This window comes from Hippopotamus amphibius, chromosome 4 (assembly GCF_030028045.1).
Source record: "Hippopotamus amphibius kiboko isolate mHipAmp2 chromosome 4, mHipAmp2.hap2, whole genome shotgun sequence".
In the NCBI taxonomy this organism is placed as follows: domain Eukaryota; kingdom Metazoa; phylum Chordata; class Mammalia; order Artiodactyla; family Hippopotamidae; genus Hippopotamus; species Hippopotamus amphibius.
In genome coordinates, this window is record NC_080189.1 from 153,057,333 (window position 1) to 153,076,521 (window position 19,189).

General features: G+C 34.5%; 1 protein-coding gene across 8 annotated transcripts in view; it reads left to right on the forward strand.

Moving 5' to 3' along the window:
* The window catches only part of GPHN (gephyrin), a 596,826-nt gene that overhangs the window by 115,810 nt on the left and 461,827 nt on the right, over positions 1–19,189 (forward strand). For 7 of the 8 annotated variants that reach the window (XM_057732172.1, XM_057732168.1, XM_057732171.1 and 4 more), the window contains exon 2: positions 9,898–9,976. The exons of the other annotated variant lie outside the window; for it this stretch is intronic. In XM_057732172.1, coding sequence (XP_057588155.1) covers positions 9,898–9,976 — 79 coding nt within the window. The remainder of the gene's footprint in view (positions 1–9,897; positions 9,977–19,189) is intronic. 8 annotated transcript variants of the gene reach the window in all.

Genomic DNA, 19,189 nt, shown 5'->3' on the forward strand with positions numbered 1-19,189 from the left:
GCAGTGACATCTTGGTTGTTTAATAGAGTATTGTTTAGCCTCCATGTGTTTGTATTTTTTACAGTTTTTTTTTTTACTGTAATTGATATCTAGTCTCATGGCGTTGTAGTCAGAGAAGATGCTTGATATGATTTCAATTTTCTTGAATTTACCGAGGCTTGATTTATGCCCCAAAATGTGATCTATCCTGGAGAATGTTCTGTGTGCACTTGAGAAGAAAGTGTATTCTGTAGTTTTTGGATGGAATGTCATATAAATATCAGTTACGTTGAGATGGTTTAATGTGTCATTTAAAGCTTGTGTGTCCTTATTTATTTTCTGTTTGGATGATCTGTCCATTGATGTAAGTGTGGTGTTCAAGTCTCCTACTATTATTGTGTTCCTGTCGATGTCCCCTTTTATGGCTGTTAGCATTTGCCTTATGTATTCAGGTCCTCCAAGGTTTGGTGCATAGATATTTACAGTTATTATATTTTCTTCTTGGATTGATCCCTTGGTCATTATGTGGTGTCCTTCCTTGTCTCTTGTTAATAGTCTTTACTTTAAAGTCTGATTTGTCTGATATGAGTATTGCTACTCCAGCTTTCTTTTGACTTCCATTTGCATGGAATATCTTTTTCCATCTCCTTACTTTCAATCTATATGTGTCCCTAGTTCTGAAATGGGTTTCTTTTAGACAGCGTATATAAGAGTCTTGTTTTTGCATCCATTCAGCCAGTCTGTGTCTTTTGGTTGGAGCATTTAATCCATTCACATTTAAGATAATTATTGACATGTAAGTTCCTATTACCATTTTCTTAATTATTTTGGCTGTGTTTTTGTAGGTCTGTTTCTTGTTTTGTGTTACTGCCTAGAGGAGTTCCTTTAGCAGTTATTGTAAGGCTGGTTTGGTGGTGCTGAATTCTCTTAACTTTTGCTTGTCTGGAAAGCTTTTGATTTGTCCTTCAAATCTGAATGAGATTCTTGTTGGGTAGAGTATTCTCAGCTGTAGGTTTTTCTTTTTAAAGGCTAATTTTAATTATCTTCTGCCACTCTTTTCTGGCCTGCAGAGTTTCTGCAGATAGATCAGCTGTTATCCTTATGGGTTTTCCCTTATATGTTATTTGTTGCTTTTCTCTTGCTGCTTTTAATATTTTTTTCTTTGTGTTTATTTTTCGTTAGTTTGATTAATATGTGCCTCGGTGTATTTTTCCTTCGGTTTATTCTGTATGGGACTCTCTGCACTTCTTGGACTTAGGTTACTGTTTCCTTTCCCATGTGAGGGAATTTTTCCACCATAATCTCCTCAAATATTTTCTCAGACCCTTTGTTTTTTTCTTCTTCTTCTGGAATGCCTATGATTCGAATGTTGGTATTCTTCATATTATCCCCGAGGTCTCTGAGACTGTCTTCCATTCTTTTTATTCTTTTTTCTTTTTCCTGCTCTGTGGAAGTTATTTCCCCCATTCTGTCTTCCAGCTCACTTACTCGTTCTTGTGCCTCAGTTAATCTGCTGTTTATACCGTCTAGAGTACTTTTAATTTCAGTTATTGTGCTGTACATTACTGTTTGTTTGCTCTTTAATTCTTCTAGGTCCTTAAGTTTTTCTTGTATTTTCTCTATTTTGTTATTGAGATTTTGGATCATCTTTACTATCATAACTCTGAATTCTTTTTCAGGCAGTTTTCCAATTTCTTCTTCGTTTATTTGGTCTTGTGGATTTTTATCTTGCTCCTTTGCCTTCAAGCTGTTTCTTTGTTTTCTCATTTTGTCTAATTTATCATGTTTGCTGTCTCCTTTCCCTGTTCTGCTTAGTAGAAACTCCTCTTACCTCTGTTATGTTTGGCTTGCGGTGTCAAGCACTGGAGGTTGCTGGCCTTTGATTGGGTTTGCAACTTGTGGTTGAGAATGGGAACTCTCGGGGAGCACTTTCTGATTATTATTCCATGGGATCAGGAGTTCTCTGGTGGTCCAATGTCCTAGACTCCACTCTGCTGTCTCAAAGGTCCAGGTTTGGCCTTGGCCAGGGCACCAAGACCCTGGAAGCTGCATGGCACAGAGGAAAAGGAGGTAGAAGCAGAGCAAAGAAAAAAAGGAAGAAATAAGGGAAGAAAGGGAAAGGGCAGACAGATCCCCAAGATTGGTGGTGAAAACAACTGTAATCAGTCAAAATCACACAAGGAGATGTGCACACTTGCACTTGCAGAAAGAGACGAGGAAAAGAAACCAATGAGAAGAGAAAACGGGAGAACAAAGAAGATAAAGGAGAGAGTACTCATATAAATTACAAGCAAATCCACATGCACATATGTACAGTAAATATTTAACTAATGAATACCTAAAACCAGAAATAAAATAAGCATACCAAAAAGTCCTCCAACATTTCTAGGTATGGCTCTGCCCCTGCTGTGGAGAGGACTGTGGAGAGCTCAGACTGTGATCTGGAATTAGTCTTGTGTGTATTTGTCCCCACAGTCCCCAGTTGTCCCCTATGTCTGCAGTCTCTGTTGTAGAAACACTCATCTAATCAGGTGATCCACAAATCTCCAGGATTGCTTGCAGTGGCAGAGTTCAGTGGGCCTGAGATGTTGGTGGGATTCCCCTGATGCCAGGAGTGTGTGGCCAGTAACTTGCTTTACACACAGGGCCCTTGGTGGCTGTGGCTGTACTGGCTGCGGACCGGCGGTGCGGCAGGGGCAGGGAGACAGGCCTGTGGGCAGGTGGGCGGGCGTTCAGTGGGACCCAGCGGTGCACAGCGCTGGCTCGGAGCTGCGGACTTTTTGAGCCGGCAGCCATGAGTCACATTGCTTCGCTGCCGCCTGTGGGTCTCCTCAGAATTGTCTCTTTTTCTTTCCCCCTTCTTTCCTTTGCGCTACCCGATTACGTGGAATTTCTCTTGCCTTTTTGGCAGTCTGAGGTCTCCTGCCAGCATTCGGGAGGTGTTTTCCAGGAGCCACTACCCAGGTGGTTGTGTTTTTCAAGTATTTGTGTGGAGGAGGGTGATAGCCATGTCCTGCACCTCCGCCATCTTTCTCCCTCCCTCGATTCAGTTTTATATGTGTTCTTTTTCTTCTTTTCAATTATGATTTATTATAGGATATTGAATGTAATTCTCTGTACTGTACATTAGAACCTTGTTCATATATTTTGTATATAGTAGTTTGTATCTGCTAATCCTAAACTCCTACTTTATTCATCTCCAACCCCTTTGGTAACCATATTTGTTCTGGTTTTGTTTTATAAATAAGTTCATTGTATCGTATTTTAGATTCCACATATAAGTGATATTATATGGTATTTGTCTTTTTCTGTCTGATTCACCTCACTTACCATGATAATCCCTAGGTCCATCCATGTTGCTGCAAATGGCATTATTTCAGTTTTTTTTATGGCTGAGTTGTATTCCATTGTGTATGTATATGTATGACATCTTCTTTATCCATTCATCTGTCAGTGGACATTTAGATTGCTTCCATGTTTTGGCTTTTGTAAATAGTGTTGCTATGAACATTGGGCTGCATGTATCTTTTTGGATTAGAGTTTTGTTTGGATATATGCCCAGGAGTGGAATTCCTGGATCATGGCAACTCCGTTTTAGGTTTTTTAAGGAATCTTCATACTGTTCTCCATAGTGGCTGCACCAATTTACATTACCACCAACAGTGTAGGAGGGTTCCCTTTTCTTCACACCCTCTCCAGCATTTGTTATATGTAGACTTTTTAACGATGGCCATTCTGACTGGTTTGAGGTGATACCTCATTGTGGTTTTGATTTGAATCTCTCTAATAATTGGTCATGTTGAGCATCTTTTCATGTGCCTGTTGGCCGTCTGTATGTCTTTTTTGGAGAAATGACTGTTTAGATCTTCTGCCTGTCTTTTGATTGGGTTGTTTGCCTTTTAGATATTGAGTTGCGTGAGCTGTTTGTATATTTTGGAAATTAAGTCCTTGTTGGTTGCATTGTTTGCAAATATTTTCTCCCATTTTGTAGGTGGTCTTTTCATTTTGTATATGGTTTCCTTTGCTGTGCAAAAGCTTATGAGTTTGATTAGGTCCCATTTGTTTATTTTTGCTTTTGTTTCTATTGCCTTGGGAGACTGACCTAAGAAAACATTGGTACAATTTATGTCAGAGAATGTTTTGCCTATGTTCTCTTCTAGGAGATTTATGGTATCATATGTTATATTTAAGTCTTTAAGCTATTTTGAGTTTATTTTGTGTATAGGGTGAGGGAGTGTTGTAACTTCATTGATTTACATGAGGCTGTCCAGCTTTTCCAACATCAATTGCTGAAGAGACTGTCTTTTCTGCATTATATATTCTTGCCTCCTTTGTCAAAGATTAATTGACCATAGGTATGAGGGTTTATTTCTGGGCTCTCTATTCTGTTACATTGATCCATAATGACAGCTGATTTTTTAAAAATTAATTAATTAATTTAGTTTATTGCCTGTGTTGGGTCTTTTTTGCTGTGCGCAGGCTTTCTTTTAGTTGCAGTGAGTGGGGGCTGCTCGAACTGTAGTTTGAACTCAGGAAACATATCTGTTGCAAATTTATTGGGAAAGGAGATTTTGCTTCTTGTTTTCACTTTTCTCAGGGTGGGAATGTGTTACCTTTTGACAGCAAAGTGCATAACAGCTTGAAATTACTTAAAATTACTTAAGATTAAAACAACATTGGTATTTGTGAAATGACTATCATAGTAAAAGTTTTGCATGTTAGCATTATTTTGGCTTGTAATTTTAGGTTGGATATATTAAGAAAATTACTTAATTTCCATCGTGACAGTTTGCTCAGTAATAGTTCTTTGTAATTACTTTGCATCCTTCTTAGGAGAATTCAGGGAACTTTTTTCCTAGGAGGTAGAAAATGGTAGGACTTAGACATGGGGAAAGTTATAAAGTGGTATATGAAGATAAATAATTGGTAATAGTTTTAACATGAATCTACTTAAAATGGGGACAAAATTTGGTATAAGAAATGGATTAGAATCCTGATACTCATATGGAATTGCAAGGGATGCTGAGTAGCCAAAAATATCTTGAAAAAGGAAAAGTTGGGGGACTCACAGTTTCCAATTTAAAAACTTATTACAAAGCTACAGTAATAGAAACAGTGTGATATTAATATAAGGGTAGACATATAGATCAGTGGTATAGAATTGAGTCCAGAAATAAGCTCAGTGGTTATGACTATTCAGTTTTTCAGAAGAGTGCCAAGACCATTCAATGGGAAAAGAACAGCCTCTTTAATAAATGGTGCTGGAACAACTAGATACCCACACGTAAAAGAATCAAGCTAGACTCTTACCTTCACACCGTGTACAAACATTAACTCAAAATGAATGAAAAACCTAAATATAAGAGCTAAAATTATGAAATTCTTACAGGAAAACATAGGGGAAGTTCTTCATGACCTTGGATTTGGCATTGGTTTCTTAAATGTGACACCAAAAGTACAAACTATCAAAGAAAAAACAGGCAAATTGAACTTCCTCAAAATTAAAAACTGTTGTGCATTAAAGGACATTATCTAGAGAGCATAAAGACAACCCTCAAGATGGGAGAAAATATTTGGAAATCAAATGCCTGGGTCTAGTATCCAGAATTTATAAAGATGTCTTACAACTCAACAACCTAATTAAAAATGTATAAAGAACTTAAATAGACATTTCTCCAAAGAAAGTATACAAATGGACAACAAGCACATGAAAGAATGCTCAACCTCATTTATCATTAGGGAAATATAATCAAAACCACAGTGAGATAATACTTCACATTGCACTGTTATGACTAAATTTTTAAAAGACAGACAACATCTGTGGATGTGGGGAAATGGAATCCTTGTACATTGGTGGTGGAATGTAAAATAGTGCAACTTCTTTGGAAAACAATTTGGCAAGAAGTTAAACATGGAATTTCCAGATGATCCAGCAATTCCATTCCTGGGTATATACCACAAAAAATTGAAAACAGGTACTCAAATATTTGTATGTGTATGCTTATTTAGCCTGTTCACAATAACCAAAAGGTAGAAACAGGTCAAATGGCCAACAGAGGGTGAATGGATAAACAAAAGTGGTACTTACATACAGTGGAATATTATTCAACCATAAAGAGGAATGATTTTTCTCTGTACATGGATGAACCTTGAAAACATTATGCTCAGTAAAAGAATCCAGACACAAAAAGTCATATATTGTATGCGTCCATTTGTATGAAATATCCAGAATAATTAAATCCATAGAGACTCAAAACAGATTGGTGGTTGCCAGGGATTGGTGGAAGGGATGGGAGGAAAGGGACTTGCTGCTTCATGGGTACCAGGTTTTCTCTTGGGATGATGAAAATGTTTTGGAAATAGACATGGAGGTGCACAACATTGTGAATGAACTAAATGTCACAGAATTGTGCACTTTAAAATGGTTAATTTTGTGTTATATGACTTTCATTTGAATAACAAAAATACGGATTAGAGATTTATCTTAAAAAATGAAACCAAGAATTATGGAGTTAGTCTGATTTTTCTTATATCAGGTATTGATTGAACTGATATATTTTCAAAATAAATTAAAACAAATTAAGTGCTTGTATTTTAGGGCATATTTTAAAATTACAGCATACTGACATTTTCCACTAAACATTTAACTTTCACACTGTGATCATAGAAGGGGACATTTTTTGAAAAATATGTATGTTTCTAAGAGCCAGCCCTTAATTTTGTAATATTTATTCATCACTGGAACAAAGAGCATAATAATTCCTTTTGTTGGCATATATGGGGGGAAATCAACAGAAAAATATGATGACCAAACTGGTTGATTTTGGCATGATTTACACATGAAAAAAATATGTTCACTAGCTTCTTAAAATGTGTCATGTTCTTATTTATAATTCAAAAACAAAATTTGTTGCATTGGTGAAATATATCTTAAACTAAAAATAATAACTGTATTTTATTAGGCAGGTGAAGTCTCAGAATATTTGTTAAGAAACTATTGATATTTCTTTAGATTTCTTGCTCCATTTTTAACTTAAAATTTGGATGGAATATGAACTTTAGAAAGAGCCTCCTTTAGCAAAACTCATTTTCACTAGCTGATTGACAAGGTTGTGTTATAGGAGCAGAGGTTTATTCTGTTTCAATTAAGCCTCCAATACTTTCAGGCTCTTGAAGTTTTTAAGCTCTCATATTTGTCAAATTATTTGGTCAAGAAACTTTGAGAACAAATTTTATAGTATATAATATAACTTCAATATTAGTTCAGTGCGGCTGGAAACCAACTTTTCTTATAGTGTGGCAACTTTTTTTTTAAAGCTCTTTATTGGAGTATGATTGCTTCACACTGCTGTGCCAGTTTCTGCTGAACAACAAAGGGAACCAGCTATATTTATACATATATCCCCTCCCTCCTGTGACTCCTTCCCACCCTCCCTATCTCACCCCTGTAAGTCATCACCAGTCATGGAGTTGATCTCCCTGTGTTATGCAACAGCTTCCCACTAGCTGTCTATTTTTTTCCTTTTGGCTCTGATTAGGAAATGGTGTAATAATGAGCATTTATGTTAAAATTATGAAAAGCAGAATATTAGTCTCAAATCTGTAGGTTGAAATCAGTGTCTGTTAAATATGGAAAGAAAATTATATATTGATCAAAATTACTTATCTCGTGGAAAAAAAAAGTGGGGGATATCTTTTTCGAGTTAATAAAAAGAATCCAAACTTGATTTCAATTTCAGATCCTTTAAATGCATCTTTATATACATTTATCATTTATGTTAGAGGCAGATTCAGATTTAGGAAGCTTATAATTTTGAGCTGTAAGAAAAGGGAATATAAAATCCAAATAAAATATTAGGTAATGAATCTTTGGAAGGAACAAGGCAAGTGTTGTATTCTTCATGCTCTTTATGAAGATTTGAAATGGCTAGGAGATACATAATAAAACTGTTAAATTGAAATAGAAAATAATCACTTAATATTTATGCTAACAAATATAAAAATATTTTATGAGTAGAGTTTTATTTCACCTTTAATTTCAGGATGGTTATTTTATCAAGGTGTAGACTTAGATTCTAGATTTTCCCCCAACATTTTAACTATATTGTTCCATTGTCTTCTGTATTCCATAGTTTATGTTGGGTACTCAGCTGTAAGTTTTATTGTTTTTCCTTTGATGGTGATGTGTCCTTTTTTCCCTTTGCTGTTTTTAAGATTTTCTTGTTATCTTTGATTTTCAGCAGTTTGACTGTTGAGTGTGGTTTTCTTTCACATTTTCCAGTACAGGGATGGCTATATTCCCTGAGTCAGTAAGTAATGTATCAATTTTGGAATATTCTCAGCTGTTTTTTCTTGAAAATATTGCTTCTTGCCCATTCTCTTTCTCAACTACGAATACATTGGCTGTTTGAGTCCAACATGTCTCTTACGTCTCATGCTCTGTTCTTTTTTTTTTTCCCTCTCTTTTTGCTTCAGTTTGGGTCTTTTCTGCTGATCTCTTCAAGTTCACTAATCCTGTGTTTTGCTGTGTTGAGTTGGTGCCCAGCCACAGATTTCTTAATTTCACACACTGTGTTTCTCAGTTCTAAAGTTAATATTAGATTCCTTTACATAGGCTTTAATTTTCTATTGAAATGTTCCTATATTCATCTACTGTGAACATTTTTCTATATCTTCTTTAATTTACAGTTTTCTTTAGGTTTTCTTAAAGTCCTTGTCTTCTAATTCTGTATCATCTGTGGGTTGGCATATACATTATTTTTTCAACTGGTTATTGGTCACATTTTGTGCCCTTTCCTCTACTTTGTAATTATTATTGTATAGCAAGTACTGTTTATTATAGGATCATAGAAATTGATGTAAATGTTATTTTCTCACAATATTGTATTAGAAAGAAATGATTAAGTGTTAACCATCTCAACTCAACCACAGACTGAGCTGGGTGGTTTGAGTGACAGCTTTAGGTACACTCAGTCTAATCTCTGGTTATAAATGTCTTAGGGGCCAGACCTATTGTGTTGCAGTTACTTCTCTCTGCTGTGGCTTTGTACTAATGCACTGTGAAATTGTTGGAGATTTTACTGTACCATTTGGCTTCTGCTCCCTTTTACTCATCTTGCCTCTCAAGGTGGGATGCTTTTGATTGAGAACAGATATCTTGAGAGGAGACCTATTGAAATTCTACACTGAAAGTGCTAGGCTCCATCTGTTGTAGTGTGACTTTAACTTCTATTCACTGCAACACTGCAGAAAACATTATTTGCCCTGTGTCCCATTCTCTTCTTCCCCCAAATCCTCTTGTGCACTCCTAACCCTTAGCAAGTCTCCCAGAAGAAAACTGTGTTTTGTGGGTCCCATAGGATTCCAGTCCGTCATTGCTAGCACATGAACTATCACAAATTATGCTGGTTTCTCTTTACCCTGGTAATGTCCCTCTCTCTGATTCTTAGTTCTAAGTGGCAAATTCTCCCAGAAATGAACCGATCAGCAGACTCAGGTTACATAAGAAGAGATAGCACTTTTCTCCTAATTTATCCTTTTTGTATCCAAAGTTCTCCATTATCTTTAAAAATATGATTTTGGGGAATAGTTTGTTTTTTTTTTCCTAGTTGTTGTGGAAGCAGTGACTTGTCACCGTGGACTGGTAAATTAACCTTGTAAAAGTAAAATAAAATTTAGACCCATATGTTTATTCTTTTATGTATTGTATTTATATAAAGTCTGTGTGCTTAGATTATTAGCTTGTTATTGAATGTTAATATTTGCTGGTTAATCTGCCAGGCCCAGAATTTGATCATTCTTAATGTTCAGAAAAACCCTATCCAGAGAACCAATTTTAATTTCAGAATTCCTTTGGACAGCAGTAATTTAAATGAAACAAAAATTAATTTTCTTTTTCTTTCTCCTTTCCCTGTTTAGTGAGTGATAGTTGCTTCAGGAATCTTGCAGAAGATCGCAGTGGGATAAATCTCAAAGATCTTGTACAAGATCCTTCTTTGTGAGTATTTGGTTTTCAGTATTAAGTATAAATTAAAACTTTATGATTGGCGTGACTTTTTTCAAAAGAGTTGTAACTGAGAACTGATTTAAGGTGGAATAATTTCTTTTTTTCTAACAATTTGTGTTGTGTATAGTGAAGCACATAGAACAGTTTAAACAGAAGTGAAGTTATGAAATACTTTGTTTAGAAATAGAGATTTTAGAAGAAGAGATAATGTTGTGATTAATGATTGACTTTCAAAGAGTATGTGGCCGTAGATACTAGGCAGGGAAGATGATTAGTAGTTTATTTGCTTCGAAAGGCAAGATCGAATTTGTTTACATCAATTTTAAACTTTTTTTGAATAATTTATAATAATTGTAAGTATAATTACAGGTGTTATTTTTAATAACAATATACTTGACTGTATTGAATATATTTCTGATATTTTACATTAGAAAGCTGTATATAGTACCATATTTTTGAAGAGTTTTATAGGTTTCAATTTTTAATGTTCTTGCTCATGAGTCAATTCCATTCTTTATCAGAATATATTTCATATCAGAATATAATGTCACTTTCTATTTCTATTTCATGAATCAATTTTTTGCAGTTTTATATTAACTGCAAATCATGTATACTGTCTTCTGTAGGAAAATTTCCTTCCAGTAAGATCACCTTTTATTAAAAAAATAATCAATACTAGTTAAGCCCTGGGCAGCAGGGAAAGAAAACTGAGTGCTGACAGATGCTTTCTTTAATGATATTTAATGCATTCAGTAAAATATAATAAAAAATTAGTTATAATTCTAAATCACATGTAATCTGTACTCATTCAAGTTTTACTAGTGATTCATTTAAAATTTTTTGAGGAATAAAACACAAGAGTGTATTGAACCTGGAGGTTATTGATTTCACGATTATTTTCCAAGTAATTTTAAAAAATATAGTTACAAGACAGAATGGTGAAAATGATTGAATATTGAAGTTATTATATTGAACTCATTATTGTAATGAGTTTGGAAATGAATTTCCAATCCCAACTCTCTAAATTTTTTTTTAAATGTCTTTCTTTTCCTCATTCAAAAGGATTGTCAGTATTCTTTCTCCTTGATTTTTACTGAATTGAAGATTGACAAGTTGTCGCTTCAGTTCTATAAATATTTAATGAAGAATAGAATTATTCTATGTGGATATAAATATTCTCAGTAAATTAATATTGAATAACACGTGCATAAGAATATGGGAAGAAACTTTATGATATTGAAAGATTTCACCCATTTGAATGAATAAAATAAATTATTCCATTGTATTATTTGTAAGTTACATTTTTGGTACAGTGGAATTATATATCTTTTTAATGCAGTCTTTGTGGGGGAAAATGTGCTTATATGGACTTCAATGATATAAAAGCTGTGGAGAATTATACTTGAAAAATTGATTATAATAATGAGTTGTAGTGTTTTGAAATACTTGGGGTACTTCTTCCTAGAATGTAAAATAATATTAATCATGTCACGTATCACTAAAATATGAATTTAATCTTAGAGAAAATTTCTAAGAGAAGTTTATCTCAGATCACTATTTCATTGGGTGAACAAAATAATTGAGTCTCTTTTTTAGAGTAGCCAGATATCTTAACATCATTCTCTTAACATGGCATTGATCTTTTGACATTAGTCTTGAACGTAAAGAACTCAGTGAGTAAGAATTTGTCTTTGCCCTTGACACTTGGATTTGGAAAGAATATTTTTCTTAATAAGAATTGTCAAAATGTACTATTAGTGACTCTAATTCATATTTTAAAGATATGTTTCTTATTTGGTAAAAATCTTTAGGGAAAGAAATGCCTTGTGTGGAAAGATAATGTATTTTTTCAGTTGTTATGATGGGAAATACTTTATTCTGAGTTACTATTCTATAGCAATATTCACTTAGTACATACCTCATGGGTAAGGATTTTTTTTTAAAAGCCAATTCCCTCTTTTCTAGCTCAGACTCCCAGACACTTGGCATAATTCTTTACTATTTGCTCATCAATTCACGTACACGACTATATGGTTCTATATGAATTGTTTATGTTGTAACATTAGGTAGGTAATATGTCAGAAATAACTTTTCTGCAAAAATCCCTGCAAAAAATCATTTGATGAGTATTCCTGACACGTGTAAGAGTTGCTAAAATTGTATAATGTTATTTTAATAAATGTTCCAAATAAAAAATAATATTAGAGTAAGATATGTGTATTGAATGAATGCTTTATGTGTTAATGTGCCTGGCAGATCTATGTGTTAATGTGCCTGGCAGATTTGTATTATGCTTCACCTACGTGAGCTCCTGATGCTGAAAGGAGTTGATGTGTGAAGAAAAATTAAGTACTGTATTTCAATCACTAATGCTTTTACAAAGGAAGACAGAATAAAGGGAGAAGGAAAAAGTAGGTTGAGAAGAACCCAGGCTAATTTGATCAATATTGACTCTCAGAGTGGTGTGTAGAGTGTTGTAATCAGATAAACAAGCAGGTATGGAATATCTGTGGACAAAGTACAGTGATAAAACTGAATTGTGTGTGTGTGTGTATGAATGAATGAATGAAGTTTGAGGAGGTTACTGCCTCAGAGGAGAACAAAGGGCAGAATCAAAAGTGACTGATTCATACTCTTATATCTGTGGCAACCTAATGGAATAATATTTTAGATCCTGTGTTGTTTGTCTAAACTGTGTATAGTACACAAACCGAAGATGTTTAGTAAAATCGTTGTAGTAAAAGTAATATTGGGCTTGAGTGAACCGAGTGAGCTGCATTGTGTGAACATGATGGAGGGATGCCATAGGAAGAGAAAAGAAAAGAGAAAATTGTGAATTTCTAAGCAAGACTTTTTGGTCTTATTTCTAACTTTTTATCTGTTGTAATAATAAGAGCAGAATCTGACTTTTGTGGCAGGGTTGTGGTGAGGGGAATACCTGATGAGCTGTCTTCTTTGGGTAGTTACTTTAAGAATATTTGTTTCTGTTGTAGTCCTGTAGGTGTTACGAGTAAGTTCAAGTAGAGGAACTTGACTTTCACTTTTTGCTAATAACAGTGCCTGAGGCTTGTTTGAATTAGTGATTTGCATGCATGTAAAATTTTGAAATAATTTAACTGTTTTAATTATCTTCTGTTTATGATTATAAACAGTTTAAGAATGATTTCCTCTGCTCTGTGTGTGATTTCTCAGTTTGTGTCTTATGAGACTTCTTGTTTTAGTTGTGGTCTTCAATGACACATTGAAAACTGTTGTCAGATTTAACTTGGATGTTATCACCATGTTAGAAACGTATCTAATGTGATACATAATTTTCATACATACAAGAAATTATTCTTAGCATGATACAATTAATTTTTGTTCTCTTTAAGTGGAGAGTTATGTGCAACTTAAATCATAAAATTTTATTTATGCTTTTTCTTGTTATCTCTACATTCTATGAAAAAGAGATACTGTATATAGCATACTTTATATCAATTATGTTCTCTGTAGTGATAATTCTCAAAAATGCTTTCAAATTTCCATTGTCTACTTGCTGAAGATGAAAGATGAAACACATTACCATATTTATGCTTTAGATTTGTTATTGCTTATTTATAAACTATTTAGCACAGATAATTATTTGAACTCAGATTCATTTATAGAAATCATTAAAAGCTGTTTAAGAATCAAAAGAGGAAATATAAGAATGAAAAGGACTAACAGAAATTGAACACCTGTTTGTACTACTCATTGTGTTGATGCTGATTGTGTGTGTGGTAGGGGGCGTAGATGGATGAGTCTTGTTTAACTTGCAAAAGCTCTTAAAAATTACATCCATCATAGATATGTGATATGTAAATCAGTTAGAGGAAGAATTGTTTAATTCGCAGAAGAATAGGCCATCTCTGAATACTAGAAATATAATTCATAATGTAGGATACTAGTAAATTTCTTTATAGGGCTGATAGGGAAAGTTTATATTCCTTGAGAATTTTGCAAGCATGACACTTACATCAGTCTTTGTTGCTTTTCTTTCTGTTACTCAGAGTATATTTTCAATTGTTGCAGCGATGTCAAGACTTTGAAAAAGATTTTTACCAAGTTATGACCTCTTGTGATTTTTAAGAAAGGATGATTCAATAAAATAAAAGAGAACTTAATTATAAAGCCTGGATAAATTGTGTTATGGATGAGGAAATACTTCTTGTCAATATTCTTGGTGTGTTTTTTTTTAAATTGTAAAATAAGAGTAAAATTTACCATCTTGACCAATGTTACAATATATAAGTGTACCGTTCAGTAATGTTATGTATATACAAACTGTTGCAAACTATCTCTAGAGTTTTTCATCTTCCAGAACTGTAACTTTATACCCATTAAACAATAACTCCTTATTTTCCCCTCCCCCTAGCCTCTGGCAACCACCGTTCTTTCTGTTTCAGTAGTTTTGGAATACTATAGGAATCTCATAAATGGAATCATACAATATTTGTCTCTTTGTGACTGGTTTATTTCAGTTAGCACAATTGCCTCAAGGGAGTTCTAGCATGTGTCAGAATTTCTTTCCTTTTTTAATGCTGAATAATGTTCCATTATGTATATATGTCACAGTTTGTTTACTTATTCCTTCATAGATGGGCACTGAGTTGCTTCTACCTTTTGGCTGTTGTGAATAATGCTGCTCTCTATACATGGGTGTGCAAATATCTCCTTGAGACCCTAGTTTCATTTCTTTTGGGTGTATACCCAGAAGCAGAATTGCTGTATCATATGGTAATTCTGTTTTTAAGTTTCTGAAGAACTTCCATAGTGTTTTCCATAGTGATTGCAACAGTTTATATTCCTGCCAACAGTGCACATGTTCCAATTTCTCCACTTCCTCACCAACGCTCATTTTCTGTTGGTTTTTGTTTTTTAATATAGTGGCCATCCTAATGGGTGTGAGGTGATGTGTTCTTGGTATTTTTAATTGAACTTCACTTCTTTTATCTTGTCTTTAATAATTTTGATGCAGCTCATCTAGAGAGTAAAGAAAAATAAAAGGTAGTCTCTCTGATTATTATGATCCTTCGGTACCTTGTGAAGTAAACTGTGTTACTTATTCAGTAAAATAAAAATTCTTTCCACTATCATTACAAAGATTATAAAGTACAGATACATCCAGGGTAATTTTGTAACAATAGCATTTTAATCAATCTTCCTTGTTGTGTATTGTATTACTTGTATTACTACTGCTCTTATGTCTAATCTGTAAAGGATTATTTTTGGGTAAAAAAATTTTTTCTTTTTCAGTTAGAGGTGCCAGATTGGAAATGAAGCATACTAATTAGATAATGACAGAAACCTGCTAGCTGAAATGTATTTTGATAGTATAGATCATTAGTGTTTGATAACGGCATTTAATGTTTAAGAACAAAGATAAAATTGGACAAAATGGTTGTATCTGATTGTAAATTTCTTAGACGTGAAAATTTTATTTACCTTTATGTGCTTCTTTACAAATCTTACCACCTTTGGTGGAAGCTATTCTTTTCATGGTTCTGAAACACAGCCTCATCCCCCTGAGTATACTTGTCTTCACACAACAATCTGATTGAATGATATTTTGGTCCCTTGGATCATGACATTAAATATGAAGGAAAGGCAGGATTGCCGTCTGGAAAGCAATCATATCTAAATATAGCCTGTACTTATCTGCTGGTGTTAAGACAGGTTGCTGTGGTGAATTGAATTTCTTAAAAATGCCAGTCAGCAGAGGATAAACAGTGGTTTTTGAAGTGGTTATTTTCCGTAGAGCTGTACATTCTCATACTGCAGGTAGATGATTTTAGTTAATGTTTTTTATTGCTTATTTATTAAATTTCAATTTTAGGGTATCTTGAGACCTTTAATATTTATTAAACAAAATAGAAGAGTTTTTCTATTGTTATCCTTTGTGTCTCTGAAGATAAATTTCATTTAATGTGGAAATGATTTTTCCAAGGACAGCATTTTAAACATTACAACATTCATTTTGCTCTGCTGCCAATAATTCTGCTAAATCTAAGGCAGATACCAAAGCTGTCTTGTCTGTTACAATATCTCTAACTGTAAGTTTTTATCATTTTAAATCAGATTCCTTTTTGGTTGTATGGTTATTGGACTATAAAGTGTATATTTGGACAGTACAGCTTAATCTAAGCTGGTGCTAAGGTACTACAGTATTGTGCTCTATGTCAGAACGGCAAATCCAAACTTTTGGATTTTACTTTACTTTTAGAAGACTTTTTCTCATTTCCATCATTCCATATATTCCTAAGAATGTATGTTACAGTTTTTGTGGGTTCATTTAAGAATTTAATCAAAACACTAATAGATGTTCATCTTACATTCTTCAGCAATTAGGTTTAATTGACATTGTTCTTGTAATTAAGGAACATATGATTTAATCTGAGTTGTCTGCCTGAGGCATATAGATGACCAATCCAGTATTAGAATTTTTTAATGAAATCAATAATGTATTGTTTTTATTAGTTGATTCTTTCATTTTCAGGATATAGACATGTAAGTCAAACTAGCTTAAAAAGCTAGTTTGTGATTTGATTGGCATATGTAACTAAGGAGTACTTCTCATGGAATCAAGAAAAAGTGTCAGAAACCAGGTCAAGGGTGGGAGCCTCAAAGAATAGAATTAGGGAGTTTGTGCAACTGGGTTTGTTTCTTTCACCTTCTGTCATCGTCTCTGGTTTTTCTTGGTTTTAGTCTCACTTATGGCAGTCAGGCTTTCTCCATGAAACTGGCAAGATGGCTGCTAACTTACTCTAATTCTCTTCCTTCTAGCTCCATGGTCTCTCTTCACTTCAGCTCTAAAATGTAAAATCTCATGGAATAATTCTGATTTTGTTAATTTGGTCATGTACCCAAACCTCAGCCAATCACTGTGGCCAGGGGTATAGGCTATCTTAATTGCTCAGTCATGGGACAGATACCTGTGGTCAGAATGGATACCCTAATTAAATGGGAGAGAAGAAAGTCCCAGAAAAAGAGTAAAACTAAGTGATATCGCTCCCCTGGTGACGCAGTGGTTAAGAATCCACCTGCCAATGCAGGGAACATGGATTCAATCCCTGGGCCAGGAAGATCCCACATGCTGCGGAGCAGCTAAGCCCATGCACCACAACTACCAGAGTTTGTGCTCTAGAGCCTGTGAGTCACAACTATTGAGCTCATATGCCATAACTGCTGAAGCCCACATGCCATAACTACTGAAGCCCACACACCTAGAGTCTGTACTCTGCAACAGGAGAAGCCACTGCAATGAGAAGCCCATGCACCACAACGAAGAGTGGCCCCTACTTGCTGCAACTAGAGAAAGCCAGTGCTCAGCAATGAAGACCAAATTCAGCCAATAAATAAATAAATAAAGTTATTTAAAAAAAAAACAAAAACTAAGTGATAAAACTAAGAGATGTCTACTGTATTGATACTCAGCTGTTAATTTAAGGACAAATTGATACATTGTCAAGAATTGTTATTATTTAAAAATTTTTAAAAAATTTTTTGGCTGTGTTGGGTCCTCATTGCTGTGTGTGGGCTTTTCTCTAGTTGCAGTGAGCGGGGGCTACTTTTCGTTTCTCATTGTGGCTTCTCTTGTTGTGGAGCATAGGCTCTAGGCGCGTAGGCTTCAGTGGCTGTGGTGCGCCAGCTCACTAGTTTTGGCTTGCGGTCTCTAGAGCGCAGGCTCAGTAGTTGTGGCACATGGGCTTAGTTGCTCCATGATCCTTGGGATCCTGGCCAAGGGTTCGAACCTATGTCCCATGCATTGGCAGGCAAATTCTTAACCACTGTGCCACCAGGGAAGTCCTGTTATTATTTTAAAATAGAACATTTTGCTTGCCTACACATATCACCTCAATTAGATAGATATTGGTAGTAATAGCTATAATAATTTTAAAGGACTACCTAGTTCAATTAATTGATAATAGTTGTTCCCTATTTCCTTATATTATTGACTGTTCAAGTAGTACACACGCACAAATGTGAAATGACTCAGATGAATTCATTACTTTAATTACAACTGGCTAGACAGCAGGTGGAATAACAGCAGATTATTTCTTTCTTTGCATACTTTCTTCTTTCTTAAAAAGAGAAACTTTACCACTATCAGTCAAAAAGGGAAAATGAGTCAAAGATTCTCATTCCCCATTCCATTATAATACCTTAACTGAGGAATATTATTATAGAGGCATATAAAAGTTTAATGGGAGCACTGACAAAGTATTTTAAAAAGAGGTGATCCTTGAAATGAAACTTCTGTTAAGGGGGAAAAAAAAAGAAAAGTAGAAAAAGGAAAGGAGGAAGGGAGGGAGGAAAGAAGAAATAACAGAGAGAGGGTGAGAGACTGATTATGAGGTTGAATAGAAACTCCAGGGGTATATTATGCGTTTTAGAAACTCAGTTTGGCTGATGATGAATGAGAGTCTATGAGATTAAAAGTTTTGATATCCGTGTATTTCATTTAACAAGAACACACTGATACACCTGATGGTCAGAGTGAAAAAACAAATTATTGCATTGTCTACTTATATTAGTTTTATATTGCCAGTTTAACAAATTACCACAAACTTTCTGAAAACATGCATTTATTATCTCAGTTTCCATGAGTCAGGATTTTGGGCACAGTTTAACTGGATCCTCGGCTCAGAATCTCCCAAGATTGCAATCTAGGTGTTGGCTGAATTGCATTTTCTTCTGGAGGCTTGACTGGGGAAGATTGCTCCAAACTAATTCAGGTTGTTGGCAGAATTCATATCCAAGTGTTGTATTACTGGATATCCTGCTTTTTGGTGGATGTTGGCTAGTTTCCATCTGCAGCTTCCGTCATCTTAGAATTTATTGCCCAATACATTTGAAATTTCCTTTTCTACATGGGAATTATACTCAGTTAGCTTAGCTCTGTCAATTTAGAGATGTAAAACCTAAAGCTCAACTAAGTTGTGATTTAAGGTCCTAAAACTACGTAGTAATGGGCCTTCTAACAACCAGGCATTGTGTTCTTTCTACTGCTTGCCTTAGTTTTGACTTTCTTGGTTTTGTTATCACAGTAAAATTTGTTTTCCAGTTTTATTGAGATATCATTGATGTACAGCACTGTATAAGTTTAAGATCTGTAGCATGATGACTTCACATTTGGTTTTACTTTGTATTGCTAAGTTTATTAAAAATGTGATGGACTAACATTTT